This window comes from Strigops habroptila, chromosome 9, assembly GCF_004027225.2.
Source record: "Strigops habroptila isolate Jane chromosome 9, bStrHab1.2.pri, whole genome shotgun sequence".
In the NCBI taxonomy this organism is placed as follows: Eukaryota; Metazoa; Chordata; class Aves; order Psittaciformes; family Psittacidae; genus Strigops; species Strigops habroptila.
The window spans coordinates 11,519,496-11,536,472 of record NC_044285.2 but is presented as its reverse complement, the minus strand read 5'-3'; the positions used below and the strand labels follow the sequence as shown (position 1 = coordinate 11,536,472).

General features: G+C 40.5%; 1 protein-coding gene across 6 annotated transcripts; it reads left to right on the top strand.

The window, feature by feature from the left end:
• The first annotated feature begins 4,867 nt into the window (after positions 1 to 4,867).
• DUT (deoxyuridine triphosphatase) lies at positions 4,868 to 15,239 on the top strand. 6 transcript variants are annotated; one of them, XM_030498070.2, is made up of 7 exons: positions 4,868 to 5,223; positions 5,758 to 5,920; positions 6,819 to 6,910; positions 8,278 to 8,322; positions 13,366 to 13,440; positions 14,380 to 14,450; positions 14,878 to 15,239. In XM_030498070.2, exons 1-7 carry the CDS (start codon positions 5,217 to 5,219, stop codon positions 14,932 to 14,934), a joined length of 510 nt encoding a protein of 169 aa, XP_030353930.1. In that variant the 5' UTR covers positions 4,868 to 5,216; the 3' UTR covers positions 14,935 to 15,239. The 6 variants fall into 6 exon arrangements, 3 of the variants coding, with proteins under 3 accessions (XP_030353930.1, XP_030353929.1, XP_030353928.1); XM_030498069.1 differs by having other exon boundaries at positions 5,106 to 5,408; XR_003993261.2 differs by lacking the exon at positions 4,868 to 5,223 and adding an exon at positions 5,294 to 5,408 and having other exon boundaries at positions 14,037 to 14,450.
• The last annotated feature ends 1,738 nt before the right edge of the window (positions 15,240 to 16,977 follow it).

Here is a 16,977-nt window from a genome sequence, read left to right as displayed (position 1 = left end):
GATTTATGTGATTAGAAAATAACAAAAACTCCATTAGCTGAGTTGAATGCCTCATTTTTTGATTTATATAAAGTATTTCTCTTATTTTTTAGACTTTCTAAATAATATTCATTACACATTAACTTAAAATAAAGGAAATCGGTTAAGTTGTGTAAGTTTTCTATTTTCTATTCTGCAACATTATACTACTTTATAATTTCAGCTGTCAATAAAAGCAGCTTCTCTTTCTCATGGAGAAAGCTATATCCTGTGTGTAAGCATTATTTAAATTAAAGACCATTAAAGAATGCAGCTATTTAATTACTATAGTTCTGTAACTCCTTTGCAGAGATTGACTGAAATCTAAGCCCCAGGAAGGCCAGGGGACCTTGAATTTCACTACATGTTTATTTTCAAGCAGCCCTCACTTCCATCTTTGCTTGAATTATTAGAACTTAACCTGTGGAGAATCTAGCACTCCATCTGCAAAAATGACAAATATTTGATACTCGTATTTTTCCAAGTTCAACAGCAGCAATTCAGCATAACATGGTAATGTAGCCCAATAATCCATGTTTTAGTTTCTCCACCTATTAAAAGTGGGATATGAAATACTGATATTTTCTCATAATGTTCTTCCTTCGCTCGTTCTTGCGCATTTACATCCAGGTTAAAGGATCATTTTGCAGTTTAACTGCATGACATAGATATACAAGATACGCAAGTTCCCTAGACATACCGGGCTTCCTGCACAGCTTTGAGCAAACCAAACCTCACATTCTGCACCTACAAAACAAGGAGACTACTCGTCCTTCACAGCGATGCTAGCAGTGATACAGGAGCTTGTTACATGCTGTCAGGTCCTTCCACTTTTATAGAATTGCAATGGCCACCATCATTTCCACCTCACTTCAGACATCAACCAGGAATAGTCTGCATGTGGTACTCAGTCAATGCAAAGAAAAAGAGCTTTTAGGGAGACTCCATTTAGGCCTTCTGTGAGTGTGTTTCTTATCTGCAGAAGGATCTGGGAGAATTACACACCTGAATTAAGCTCTTCAATCATGCACATGAGCTGATATTGTTTCCTAAATATTCCCAAATACTGTTATTCTCAATCTACAGGGAACATCGACCCAAACTGATTTGGGGGACCTAGGCAGATTCAAAATATGAAACAGCAATGGCACTTTCAATACTATTTGTACTTCTCTTTCACAAACACAGCCCTTGTTTGTGATGTGGGCATTACAAGGATAAACCTCAAGAGACACATTTCTGAATGATCAGCATCAAAGACTAAGTACTAACATACACATCTCTGTAAACTCGTTGCTTTTTTACTGTGACTGTATCCATACAACTTTACAGGATTTATAATGAGCATCACAAACTGTAGACACAGGAGCACTTAACTATCTGAAAATGTTATTTCCACAAATTCACAAGAAATTTCAACACAGCAGTTTCTTAGGAGCTTCTATTTCTTGTTCCTCACCATAATTTCTGAAGCATGTGCACAACCAATTTGGAGAGCATACTAATTAAGGACTATTGTAAATTGCAACTTCAATTGCAAAATTTAGTTAGCCCACCTACCTCCTTTCCCACTCTGTAACAGACACTTCCTCTTTTATATAAATTATGCATAAAACAACTGCTGAATTTTAATCACCATGTTAGTAACTGAATTCTAATTACAAGTTTGACATCTCTAGAAAAAAAATATGACTAAAGCTGTCTAGCACATTTTGAGCTCGTATCACACTACCAACTCTGCAGGTTTATATAAGCTAGGGTTGATTTGATCAGCCACGACACAAGTAAGCATAGGAGCAATCAGGGACATTAAGGTGTGAAAATACTATTGCAGTGAAGCAAGAACAAAGAATATTTTGACCCTTCCTCAAAAGCCTAAGCATCCTGCACAGCTAAACTTAGGCCTAGGGGCCTGTTAAAATGATTCACTATGCTCCTCTCATCAGTGAATCTTACCTTTCCCTCTAGGACCTCCAACAGGTATCACAAAAAGCATTTCACTACAGTTCAGAGAATACATTTTCCTTAAATCTCTTTGCAACCACTGGCAAGTTGCCCATCTTGATCACATACCCCTCGGTCACAGTGCTTAGGAATGGTAATAGGTGTCCCCACCTAGGCTCCAGAATAGCTTTCTTCCAACTTTGACTAGGTTTTCAGTCCCCAACAGAGATTAGTTTGGGGGGGCAAAAGTTGTTTGCTAATTTTATTTTTAAAATCAGCAACCCAATAGCGCAAGTAGAAAATCTACCTAACCAAAAAGGCATCACATTCTGAAGATAAACAGCCGTAACTGCTCAAGCCACATTGTGCAAAGAGCATGCCGCTACCAGACTTCACACCCAAAAGAGTTCTTCACTTAATGATCATAACAACAAACTACAAAGCTCCAGCCACTTGCATAGTAAATTTCACTAGTCTTAAACCTCTGAAATTTTCACTAGATCTTTGAAAAGACTTACCAAAAGCCTTCCTGGCTAAGCAAAATATATCAGACTGCCCTTCATTCTCAAAAAACCTGGACATTCCCCAGCTTTTATCTTTTAAAACAATTCCATGATCTTCTTAAAAGGCAAAAGCAGCTTCAGCAACTAATTAGTAGTTTATACGCAACAGACATGGCAACAGGTAACACAAATTAGCGCTCAAGTTGTAGATATGGGGCAAACAGCTACAGAGTTTTAGCTATTACTGACTCATTTAATTCCCCTGTTCATCACCTCCCCTCTGGCAGAGGTCCCTGACTTACCAGCAGAACTAGGAGAACAGAATTTGAGCAACCCCCAGCCTCTTCAGCTTGAGGTTCAGTGGTGTCCCTCAAGCCCCTCATGTAGTTTGACTGTCACTGAACTTCATTGAAGTGACTGAAGATCAATCTCAGGGCTTGATCTTTTTCTCCCCAGCTGATTGTAACTGTTGCCAGAAGGACACTAAACCCTTAAAGTGCTGCAGATGAGTGGCTCCGCTCCCAAGTTACAGGTGAGGAAACCAAGGGTTTGTAACAGTGTGGTTCAGCATGCATCAGACCACTGACCAACATCTATTCATTGTGGTACCTCGTTGGCATGGCCCCTTGGCCCCCCACGGCCTATGCAACCCATCAAGACTGCACGGCCAGCGCTGCTGAGGGTACATCTCACACCAGCCCCGACTCTGCTAGGAAAAATGGAAAACATAGCTGAGCCAGTGCAACAACAAACAAACATAACAAGTTGTAGCTCACATTCTCCACAAACAACAAGAGCAATAACCCACAGTCACGCCGCTGCTGGAATTTCATCAGAGGAAATTCAGTTTCAAATGAAATAAAGCACGAAGGTTTTTCTGGAACAGAGTAAAAAACAATGGCAAAATTTCACAGCCCCCACACTGTACAGCAAAACACACGATCAAAAATAGAGCTTCATTATAAGTAAACACCCTCACAGCAGCCTTTTAAATCACAAGCCTTAATCACTGTGAGAAAGACAGCTGTTCTAAGTGAGACTGGGTGGGCAATCTGTCTTTTAAAGCCACAGTTTTCTTCTAAGAAAAATGCTCATTCTAACACCAAAACTTCAGTGTGGATAATTGTATGGATTATTATCCTGGAAAGAAGGTCTGTGTTTCTTCCTGCATACAACAAAGCAGCCGCCATTCCTGCTCTTAATCTAGGTAAAGGGCAGATAATTCAACTTTCTCTCATTGTTTTTCGGAGTTTGTCTCATTGTTTTTCAAAGTTGGGAGGAAATGCCCAGTGGAGAGCAGCACTTATCGGCAATCAAGAAGGCAGGAATGTTGACCAAGTGGCTATTTATCTACAGAGGAAACAGCACACTCCCAGGACCCACGCAAACTTGCCCAGACTTCAAGCGGTTGGGGAAAAAAAAAGTGTCACTCAGCTGAGACCTTTCTCCTTGATAATATATTTGGATGAGTCCTCCTATCTGTTTTTTATGGACTTTCAGGCTAACTTAGGCACAGCTAAGAACCCAGCCTGCCTCACTGAGCCAAGCCATTCATAAAATTAGTCCTTTTCTACACTATAATGCAGGTTGCAGTTGTAACCTCTATGAAGTTCTGCTTGTGTAAATAACCATTTATAATTAGGTATTCATGTGATACAACTTAAATTCTTATAAACTTCAGTCTGTGGATGGCTTACCTCATAATCCATAAAGTACTCTAAGTAGCTTTTTCACATGGGTCTGTGATACATACACATCCCCATTCGAGCAGTGCACACTATTAAGGCTGAAGAACGGCAATAAAAGAAACCCCAAATTGGGGGAAATATTTTTCACAATTGGACTGCAATACATAGCAATGGTTTCACTGCCATCTGGCTGCATTTGAAACACGTAACATAGCGAGGAGACAATCACATACACTTTGATCTTTAAAAAAGTCAAAGAACAGTTGTTTGACCGAATCTGGACTGCTCCACAGTTTGCGGCTATTTTGCACAAAGAAAAACACAGGCACCAGGGTGATCAAGGCCAAGGAGCAGGAGGCGGCGGCGATGGGCGGCCTAGGTGTGAGGCGCAGTTGTCAGAGGAGATCATGAGGGGAGCAGGAGCGGCCATGGGGCATGAGGGGCAGATCTTGGGGAGGGGATGAGGGGTGGCTGTGAAGGGAGATCGCAAGGGGCGTCTTTCATACATGGGATGGCAAAAGAGAGCAGCCAATGCAACATCAAAGATGGTGAAATCATTAAAGTATTCTGCTGTGAGACAGAAGAAGACGACAGGCGGCGAATTGATGGGTTTTCCTATCTCCAGCCTCGACAAAGACGGGAAGCAGCTGTTTTGCTTTCGTATGGCAAACGCTTCTGCCACTGCCCGAGTGTTTGCGCAGGTTATTTCAGAAGGACGCAGGGCAGCACTGCCGGGCGCCACACGCACTAACGGCCATGCCTGCTGCGCGGCTCAGCAACGGGTCTGGGCGATGCGGCCGCTCCGAGGGGGCTGTAACAGCCCCGGACACACCGGAAGCACCGCCGCGCTTCTCCCCGGCACCGCAGCACGGTGACCCAGCCGAGCCCCCGCCACGGGCCCGGACCCTGGCCCCGCCCGCCGCCGGCCGTGCAGCTTCAATTGCGTCCCCCGGCAACGCGGAACGCCCGGCGGGGTCCGCCCGCCGCCCGCAGAACAGCCACCGCAGTGTCCCGCGGAGGCCCGCGGCGCCGGGCCACTGGCGGAGGGGCTGCGCCGCGCCGCATGACAGGTAGAGCCCAGGCAGGGCGGGAACGGTGAGAAGGAGGCGCCACCGCCCTCCGCCTGCGCTCCGCAAGCCTGTTACCGCCGGACCGCGGCGGGGAGCGCCGGGCAGCAGACGGCGGCCCGGCCCCGCACGGCGCGGCGTTATGCTGGCCCGGCGCACCGAGGCGTTCCTACGGCTCCGCGGGCGCAGTAAGGGAGGGGCGGGGGGCGCAGGGGGAAGGACACGCTACGCGGGCGCGCTACGGTCCAGCCGCGACCAGTACGGGATATGGGGCGCCGGGACCGGGGGTCCCGCCCCTGCACGGGGAGGGCAGCGGAGCCAAGAGTGGCACCTCCGCGAGGTCCGGGGGGCTTGGGCGCTGAGGAGGAGCCGGGCGAGGCCATTCTCACCGGCAAGGGGTGGCGAGGGCGCACCGTGCGGAGAGCGGCCGGGGGATGAAGCGGTTTCCCCCTCTGCTTCCGCCTTCAGTGGGCTGCGCCGCGTTTTCGCGGGCTTTTTCCTCACGGAGGGTTTCTGTCGCCTTCCCGTCCCTGCCAGCGATGCCCTCCTCCGAGGCCGTGCTGCAGCCATCCCCCAGCAAGAGGCAGAAGGGCTCGGTGCCCGGGGAGCCCACCGCACGGCTCCGCTTCACTAAGCTGTCTGAGAACGCCTTCGCCCCCTCCAGGGGCTCTGCTCGGGCTGCGGGCTACGATCTGTACAGGTGAGGGTACCCACCGCGGGGAGGGGCCCACGCCGCGCTCTGGCCCGGCCCGGCCCGGCTCCTCCCGGGGCGAAGCGCTGCCTCCCCGCTCGGCGAGCCCCATGGCTCGGGGCTCCGGCGGCTGAGGGTCCTCATGGTGAGCAGAGCCCCGCGGAGAGGCTCGCCGGCCCTGCGAAAGAGGAGGCCAGAACTGGCTCGTTCATGAGCTCCCTTGCTTCTCCATCCCTCTCCCTTGGTTTCCAGAGACCTGTGGTCCAGTCGTGCTGCAGCACCGAGTTATCAGGTAGCGATGCAGCCATTGGCCCAAAGTCAGGCTTGACACATCAGCCTGAGTTGACGCCAACATTGACTAGTGCCTTCCTATTGAAGGCAGTACAAAATGGTAGTGCATGTGGTCCTCCCTGCCATCGTTTATGCTTTTCTGCTTCCCTCATGGCTGTTGGGTGCCGCCTGCCAAAGAATGTTGTGGCAGTTTGATAACACTTCTGGCTGGTAACCATGTGCTGTGTACAGTCTTAAGGTTGGGTTTGCTTGAATTTAACCATTGTTCAGGAGTATCTGCAGCTAGGCATGTGATTGTTTGCATAGGGCTTCTGTGATCAGGTACAATCACTAGTTATATCTGAACTCCACTGTGACTACCTCTACCCTCCCTTTTTTAGTATTAAAATAATCAGCCTTTCTCTTCCTTTGCCCAACTTTCTTCCTGAAGTTTTGCTGCACCACGCTTGATGCTTTATATTACTTTTGCCTTAACAGTTGGGGTTTTTTTCCCTTGTTCCAGTGGTGCACTATACACCTGGAAAAAGTCCATTTCATAAAGAAACATTCCAGTTACAGAGAAAAAAAATTTCAAAATACTCTCTCTATAAACTAGTGTTTCTTTCTTTAATTATAGTGCCTATGACTGTGAGATACCACCCATGGGAAAGGCTGTAGTGAAAACAGACATTCAAGTTGCACTTCCTTCTGGATGCTATGGCCGAGTAGGTAAGTAAATAGGCTATAAAAAGGCTGCAGAGTCGTTGCAGAACTGGTTTGACACCATCCTCCCTTTTCAATTCTGCCTAAAACTTTCAGAATTAGTTTACACAAAAAAAAGCCTCACAGGCTGCATGAGTTATTATTAGGCTTTGTAATAGACATTTCCTGTCACATATATTTGAGGTTTGGTGTATGTCAAATGACAAAAATCACTAGCAAAAATCATAATCTACATCCAACTTAATAGGCTATTCAGTAGTTCATGATTTCTCTGCAGTTTCAGAATTCAAATCACAAAGACCAATAGCTAATGGACATGCAGAAAACACACCCCTGGGTGTTTAAAAATTAATCCTGAAGTAAGAGTACTAGTATAGTAGAATTTGACTACTTTTTGTGACAGAATACTTGAGAGAACCTGACAAGACATTGTGTTAGTTTTGTGCCTTCTTTTTCTGAATTATGTATAAATTCTTAAAGTAAAAAAATAAAAAAAGCAATAGTCACTCCAGTGGAAGAGTGTGATCGGAGTTTGTGTGTTCTTTCGTCTAAAAGGAAAATGCATGTGTCTAATCCCAAAGGAAATTTTGAAGAAAGGTGAGTTTTGAGCACTTCAAAGTAGGTTAAGGTAACAATAAAAACCCTGTACATAATTTGTGTATAATATTTCTTAGTAAAAATGCTTGCCAAATACTGTTTCCATCATCACTTGAATGGATTGACCTAATAATCTTTTGAGATTATGCCAAACCAGTGGTAGTGCCAAAAATAAACCAAGATTAGACAGTTGTTGTCTGCTCCAGCTGCCTTCTGTGGAGAAACCTACTCTGCACATGGTGGTTTAAACAAAGCTGTGCTTCTATCTTATAGGGACTGTAGTGGTAGGACAAGGGGTAATGGGTTCAAACTTAAACAGGGGAAGTTTAGATTAGATATAAGGAAGAAGTTCTTTACAGTGAGGGTGGTGAGGCACAGGAATTGGTTGCCCAAGGAAGTTGTGAATGCTCCATCCCTGGCAGTGTTCAAGGCTGGGCTGGACAGAGCCTTGGGCGACATGGTTTAATGTGAGGTGTCCCTGCCCATGGCAGGGGGGTTGGAACTGGATGATCTTAAGGTCCTTTCCAACCCAAACCATTCTATGATTCTGTATCACTTAAAGATTGCAGTTTTATTGTATCCTGTAGCAGCTGTCATTTTGTTTAATATGTACATTAACACAATAGTTCCTGTAAAATCATGTTTATTTTAGAAAGACTGTGGAAACAGTTCTTGCTGCCACAACTGTGCAAACACATTATGTACTATATAAGTACTGTGTAAGAGTTTTAAAAGAAATAAATTATTGTACTTACAAAACAATTCTTGTTTTCTAGCACCACGTTCTGGTTTAGCTGCAAAGCACTTCATAGATGTTGGTGGTAAGATTTTTGTTCTTTTTACTAAGACTTTGTGAATCTTGATTGCACAAATACCTTAATTTCACATTGTAATACATGCAAATAAATAATGCTTCATTGGTGGTCTGGCAAAAGGAGAGAAGTGGGTAGTACCTCAGAGAGCCACTGCATCATGATTATTTTAAAACCTGAATTAGAAAAATACTACTTTTTTAAAAACAAAAAAAAACAGTATTGTACTTTTGTAGGCAATGCCTGGCATAGAAGTTACTTTTTGATTTAGGCTTTAAAGATGTCTTTTTACGTTCTTTCTCCATTTTGACCAAACGTGATTCTTTTCAGTCTAGTGTATGGTCTGAATGAATTAAATCAATAACACAGAGGTATTCTTTTACACAGAGAATGTATAGTAACGATATTCAAAAGGAATGAAGGTGGCACTGGAATACACCATAACTGTGGGTAGAATTGATTATTAGGATGAAGAGAGCTTTAGTTTACTCTTCCTGATGAAAATGTAACAGATTACTTAAAGCAAATGACATTTAAACTCATAACTTTTTACATTAATTGACTTAAAAATTGAAAGTGTTTTGAAACAAAACAAAAATAAAATCCCACTTCTACAAGTCTTTACTGTTTGGGGTTTTTTGTTCAGTATGCCACAGATTTGTTTTGAACAACAGGGTGTTTCTTTGACATATTTTGAGCTTCTCATTAATCTTGTTTAGAAATTCCCAGATATCTCTTCAAAAGCAATTGTTACAGGCATATCTGTAATCAGAGGCCTTCATGAAAGTCTCACGGTGCTTTTGCTATATAACTACAACATCAAGTAAATGATGTTGAAAGTTCTATTCCACTTTTGCAGTGGGGCTGATCAGAGCACAGGCAGATTCTCTTTAACTATTGTATTATAAAATGGCATCTACATTGCACAGAAGTTGTCACCACTAAAAGGATGGTAGAGTTATTCTGAGCACAGATGTAACCACAGCAATTTAACTAGCACTAAATGTGTATTACATGGTTCTAATTGTACAAGAATACAGCTCTAAGTTAAATAAAATGTTTTCTGCCACTTAAACTCCTAAGCAGTTCATTTTCCTGACAGTAAAGTGGAGGAAAAGAACCCAAAACTACATTTCTGATATGATGATATAAAGAAAATGCATCTAACGGGTATCTTCAGAAGTGCTGAATAGCAGAGAGAATGCATTTTTTGTAAGCACATTATAATTTGAGTTATAATGGAAGTTGACAAGAGAAGCATTTTACTTACCCTGCAGAAGTATTTTTGTCACAATGAGGGTATTATCCATCTAAGTAGAAATACATTGCCAGAATACCTAAGGATCAGGGAGAAAATTTGGGATCATTCAAGAATATGTTCAGAATTCACATCTGCTAGGTGTGAATGCTTTCCTAGCAAGTGACGTGCCAAACTTCTGACAGAATAAGACAGAATGTCAGACTGTCAATTCCAGTGCATTATTTTTCCAAAAATTACTTAGATTATTTCCACCCAATACACCTAATTTTAGAAAGTGCCTTAGTTGTCAGCAATGTATATATTTATTGCAACTTGCTGTTCCAGAATAACATGATGCCAAGGATGTTAATATGTTTTGCCAGTACACCCAGTTACATAGAGTGAGTCTGTGGCCCTGTACAGAAGGGAAACTCCTCATGTCTTCCTTGGTTGTATTTTCTTGTCTATTTAATACAAATAGTGAAATTTGAACTCAAAATCCACATAGTGGTTAAACTCAGTAAGACTATGTCAGTGGAGGTAGAATACATTTAAAGAGAAAATGATTGGTAGGGAATTCATTTAACAAAATCTTTAACCAGCTATGCCTTTAATGGAATTTGAAATTACCATGGCTTTGTCAGTGTTTTCAGTCACTCAGTGCAGCATGAGACCAACTGATTTGGCCACAAAACATCTTTTTAAATGTTATTTTCTTAATACATAACTTCAACTCTAATTATTTAAAGTTCTGTTTGTATCAGCTATGCTTTTAAGGAAGAAGCCTGCTTTCCCTCTGTACATCCTCTGGGCAGCTTTCATCCTCAGAAGTGTACAGAAAGTACAACTCCTGTCTGCTTCAAAATACATCCAATACAATATGTAGAACTATTGCAAGGTGTTTACTTTATAGCTAAGCTTAGAAAACTAGAGAGTTTTAGTGAGAACCCTTTTTTCCCCTCTAGTGAATGATACAAATGGCTTAAGTTTTCAGTATTGCTGACTTCAGTTCAGCCACAGAAATATCCATCTTTTTCATCTTTAGTTATCTGATAGTTTTCAAATCCTAGAAAGCCAGTCTCTAGCAGTAGTCAGATAGGTGATCAAACAAATTTGGTGTCTGTTTGTAGAACTATCTGTTGATGACACCCTTTTCAACAAATATTTGTAAAATTAATTTTAGTGTCTATACATAAAGTTGAGATTGTGCTAATGCTATTGTTTAAAGGTTGAGGAAGCATCTGACTAGATTCGTTGTAAATCAGTACAGATCAATTGCAAAAAAAAAAAAAAAAAAAAAAAAAAAAACGCAAAAAACCCCCAAACCTTTAACAAAGAGTAGAAGTACTAATGTGCTGTTAAGCTCCACTTACTCCAATACAGGCTGTTTCAGATACTATTTAGTTTCTCTCCCAGAAAATAGCGGCAACATCTGGTAGATCAAAAAGCCTCATTAGCGGTTAAGCACTAACCAATACATCAAGTGCAATTTTTGTCATTATGTAGAAATAAACTTGCTTTCTGTCACAGATATGAAGGGAGGAAAGTTAATTTAGAATGACTTCAAGTAGCCCCAGTTGTTCTGTTCTATAAATTTTCTTCAGATAATTCCAGAAAAAGTGACATGCAAGAGTTTCTTCTAACCATACTACTTTAATTGGTACATTTTATTCATATGAAAGCATAATTTCTATTTAAATAGAACTAGTAATCAAATCAGTTTTGAGTATTGTCTTAGAGTAGAATACTGTCTTATAAAAGAAATAAAACTGTCCCTCGTTATTTTAAATTAGCAAATTCCATTATCAATCTCTAATGCATAGCAATATATGTCCCAGCTTATGCTCTAGGAAAACGTTGTCTTAGCTGTGGAGAAACACTTGAGAATGGATAAATTCTTAATTTGACAAACCAAAGAGCTAATGCTCTTTTTGGTTTTTATACATTTATGCGCATATGTACTTAATTTTATGTGCCAAATCTGAATTCTGGCTTTCAATTCTCCAGCTGATTGCCTCATGTGAACAAATACACCAAATTAACGGGAAACTGAATGCAGAACTTGAGTGATGCTTAAAACTGTCTGTGCTGCTGTTACAAGTTTGTTGAATCTGGCTTTGTAATGCATCCACGTAGCATGGACTCAGTGTCTGCTATTGTATAAAACAAAGCAAATTATCTGTGTAGCAGTCTTTAGGTAACACGTTGTGTCACCCCTGGTTTAGCAATTAATGTAGGGGCTGTAGATTTTCTGACACTTTAAAAAGGAGGAAGGAATAAGTACTTTGCAAGAAGTAAGAAGGCAAAATTTTCATGTTATTGTGTTATAGTTCAGCCTTTTTTGCTTATATGCTTGACACTTGTACATAGGATTTGATTTTTAATATTTTAAGTATTCAGTTGCAACACTGAACTGTGGTAGAAATTGTGCAAGAAATCTGTGATCACCAATATAAGCGGTGTCCTGTGATCCTCAATTTAACTGATGCATAGTTGACTTTCTGAAGGCTGGTCTAACCTAAACCAAATGAACAATATGAGACCTGTGCATGTACGTTCTGTTCATCAAGTTCTCTCAATCAGCTGAACTGAACACTACATTCAATGATTTTAGCATTTTTTTTTTTTCTTGAAAACTTTCATGCACACCAACCCCTGTGTATTGTTCACTGCTGCTTTTGACAGTGCTCTGTAATTAGCATCCCTTCAAGCAATTGCATGCAGTTAAATACCAGCGAGTTCACTGGAAAGCTGCATGTTTTTCTGAATTTTTAGAACACAGGGGATACTCCGAGTATTACTAGCACCTTAATTAGGAAGCTGTTCAGAAATGTGATTGGATTAATCCATAGCATTGCAAGAGAAAGAGCTGTGTAAATACCTTTTTCACACTAGAAGTAGTGCAGACACTGTATAGTAACTATGGACCATATGTACTGCAATATTGTCACACAGCTGAAGAAAAAAAAACCACCTCAGTTTTCTATTCTGAAGTGTGATGTTGTGGTGAAACATTAAAACTTCAAGGTACAGTCATGCTACAATTTCCTCCGGGGTTTATAATCGCTAAAGGTAGTACTTTGTATAATAGTCTGGGAGCCTTGGAGTGACATTTAATTCTACTATATGAATTATTACTGCAAGTAGACTTCAAAATACATACTTTAGTCTGCAAGGAAGCCCAAACTCCAGTTTTCCTACTGCAAATATGCTTCCTGTATCTGGGAGAAAAACCCCAAAGCAGCAGAATACTATTATTTTAGTGTGTATTCATAGATAATCTCCTAAACTACATAGTTAATAATTACATAAAATATAAGAGCAAGCTTGTTTTACAGTATTTATATTTGAATGTAGCTGAATGACAGTCAATTCCTTAAAGCTGTTACCCTGCCTGAAATCCAGGATTTGGATGTGCACAAATCCACAGCTCTCAAATAAAATGTTAGGGTTTAAAAACAGATTTCTACTTGACATGTGAAGAGCTGAAGTTAGCAGAGCAAATGGAGCCTGAATTTGGTCCAGCTGTCTTGATTTCAGATAGTGTATTACAACTAAAATTAGTAGTACAGTGGTAAAACACTTCTTGATATGCAATGGTGTTTTTTCAGTTCTTTTTGCAAGATTGATTGGCATTTCTAGATATTTCAATGTTTTCATATGTATTGTTTAATTGTGCATGAGCAGTGCAAAGTATGTCAATACGAGATAAGGCTTAGATTAGCAGATGATTGCAGTTATCTAATCTACTTACCTATTATACTAACAACATGTATTAATTGGTTATCCCTCTGAATTCTTTCTTACAACAGCTGGTGTTATTGATGAGGATTACAGGGGAAACGTTGGTGTGGTACTCTTCAACTTTGGCAAGGAGACTTTTGAAGGTAAGTGTTAAGCTTGGCAGAGCCTGTTTTCAGCCATCTGACTGGAAATGAGAAAGTAATTTTTCTTTAAAAGTCTCTGAAGAGCTAGAACTAGCTGAGAACAATTTTCTTCTTACAGTTAACAAAAACATAGAAACTTCGTGTCCTGTCAAGGAAAGACAAAAAGATTCCACTCCTAGCAAATGAGGCAGCATGAAAGAAAACCACAACAAAACCCCAAAACCCCAAAACACACCAGCACCACACCAAACCAACCCAACTTAGCTAAGCTTTAGATTCATGAGCTGTACTGAAGCGCGACTTTCTATTAAGCTGCTTTCTTGCTCCACAACAAAACCCCCAAACATTTAGCTGAGCAGTATGCGAGATAAAAACTTCTCCGGGATCCTGGGAAACATGAATAATAAAGATATGATTGTGCCCTTAATCACGCTCGCTCTCTGCAAACAGTCAGTTTTAAGCCTCAGGGCCAGTGGTTTTGCAGCCTTTTCTGTCACTTCACAGCACAAGCTGCTTCTGGCAGTTCTGTGAATCAGTTTGAGTACTAATCAGAAAATTTGTTTTCCTTTTATCAGTTAATGTTTTTTTCCCCTCAGAGAAATCGGTTCCTGGGACTAGTTCACAAAGGAGCTACATCATACATAGAGCTCTCTTCATCTCTGCAGTATTTATGCATAATGACACAATATACCACAGTATGGCAGCAGGAACAAGGGGGAATGCCTTGAGTGGTACTGCTGCAGAAACTTCACCTTAAAAGGACTTAAAAGCAAGTTTATCTTAGCCTGTATTTTTCTGTCACTATTAACTTGTACCTAACTACGTTTCAAATAAGTGTTTGCACTTTAGTACATTCTGATGCTCTCGAAAGGAGATTGTCTAAACTTTTCATTGCTGGTTCACTTTTTTGAAGCAACTAATATTTTAACTTCTTTGCAGTCAAAAAAGGGGATAGGATTGCCCAGCTCATCTGTGAACGCATTTACTATCCTGAGCTGGAAGAAGTTCAAGTAAGTTGCCAAAAGAAAATATTTCTGCTATTTTCAATAGATAATAGTTGTAGATAGTTGTATGCAAGCTGAGATTTATGGCGTAAATACTTTGCTTTAAAACTGCATAGTAGCATTGCTGCCTGAATAAAAATCTTGTTTTGCATGCATTTGCATGGAATTTTTATTCCTGTAGTTTTCAGAGTCAGCAGGTACTTGAGAAACACCCAGTATACGCTAGAAACAATTGTCTTGCAATGTGGCATTTGTTTAAACTTGTACAAAAGGTATTCTGAAGTCTCTCATAACTTTTTTTTGGTTTAGTTTCTCAATTATACCTATTGTCATGAGTAAATGTACCTTCCTCTATGATAGATGTTATCTGGTGTGTAGAAACAAAAGGCAAGTTAAGACACTAATCCAACTTACCATAATTGATGTCTTTCAGGCCCTGGATGACACCGGACGTGGTGAAGGTGGCTTTGGTTCTACTGGAAAGAACTGAAAATTATTTGAATATGTATTCAAATTTTTTTTAAAGTTATTTCTAAATTTTCATTTGAAAAAGAAGTGGGATTTTGGTGTACATTTAAAAAAAAGTTTCATTCAGATTTCTCTGTATCTGTCCTGTCCATTTTTATAGGCAGTGACTTCATCTGCATTATGGGGAAATGTGCATGACTAACTTGATAGATTAGTTCATGTATTATTTTTTCTTTTTAGATGTACAGTCTTTGGTTATAAGAACTCATTGCTTATGTGCTGATTATATTCTAATAAATGTAAAAATAAATTAATAATTTGATTTTATTTTACACAGCTAAATTAAAATGGCTTATTGTTCCCATGCCAGTTTGTGTTAATCTTCTGAAAGCTATCTTCCATGTAGCTCAGTATTTCATGCTGAGGGCTTATTTCTTACCGAATCAGTCATAATGCAGGTATCAATATGACTTCCCACTCTGACCCCTAAATCAGAATAAGACAAAGATCTTTCATATTGCATCTTCTACAGCCTGTGAAAATACTTGTCTTTCTGTTCAAACCCAAAGTTCTGTCTTTGATCCTTTGCTGATCCTCAAACAGTTGATTTTTCAGCTCTCTATTAGAAGAGCGGAAATAGTGTTTGAGCTAAACAACACAACTCATCCGGAAATAACGTCTATATAGGAAACAAATGCTATGAAATATGCTGTTGAAATACTTGTTGACAAATTCATTACTAAGTTACTCTATAGAAGAAGGATTCTGAATTACTGAAGCAGTACACAAATTGATTTTTTCAGTTCTATTTTGACCACTTAACATAGAACTTTTCTGGGATTTGTCCTGAACCCGATTGCTTCTTTAAGTGTAAGAATCTCTTAATGACTCAAACTCTCAGGTGAAAGAACATCCACACAAGAGAAGGGACAAAAGGAAAGAATCTTGAGTATTTGGCCACTTTACTGAAAAGGATTAGAAAAGGCTGTGATGCTCTCAAATGTTCTCCCTCTCTCCCCCCCCCCCCCCCCCCATCTGTCTGTATTCTCTTTTTAGATTTCCTTAGCTGAAAGATCACAGGTTGGAAATACTGTGCTTTAAGTTTCAACAGGAGAAAGGCCTTTTCGTAGGTTAAGATGTTCACACCAGTCTTCTCAGTAGTCTCAGATTTTAATAATCTCACTGGTATTAGTTTCATGTCCTTATGACGTATGCCCAAAATACTGCATTTTTTATACATTTTGCCCCCCTTCCCTAAGGAGGCGGAAAATAAAGTGTAATATGGCAGATGTGAGATTCCTTCAACCGTACAATAGTCATGACAATGAGTTGGCAGTGCTGAAAGAAGTAATCTTTGACTAGAGTAGACGTCTTTCCCTCCATGTGCATTCTGTGCTTGTCAGCATTTTCTTTTCCCCCTCCACCCTTACCACAACACTACTATCTCTATACCCAGACCTTCATAAGCAGGCTTACCACACTAAAGCCTTACCACACTAAGCAAGAAGCGCATCCTACCAGTGATGTTCTAAATGAACTGGAAAAGCTGATCTTGACACTAAGTTTCTTCTGTTCTATAACCTGCCAAAAAGGAACCTCGGTTACCAAAAGTTATTAAAAGATCTTAAAATAACCATTATCTTTTTGTGTAAAAGGGTTTCCTCTAGCTCTAGTAAGTTGAGAGCAAGTTTAGCTGCTCCTCTTTTGTTCCCTCTCTACCCCCAAAGCAAAAATACAGCGGGGGGTACACCAATGCAAGTCCTTCTTAAAAGATACTACAAGATGATCTTGAAACAGCAACCTACAAGGAAAAAGTTTAAGTTTTATTGCTGCTTATCATCTGTTGTACCTGTTGGAAACTCATCTAATTTCCATTTTGAAAGCAATACTCCAGATTCTAACATAAGAAGGGATGGTATTTCCTAGAAAAAGCGCTGTCATCTCAGAAGCTATCTCAGATGCACGAGGAAGAGGCATAAATTTACAAATCCATGCCTGCTTCTTGTCAGCATACAGACTGTTATCTAAGTGTCATTACCAGAAAAGGCTCCCTTATTTTGAAAAT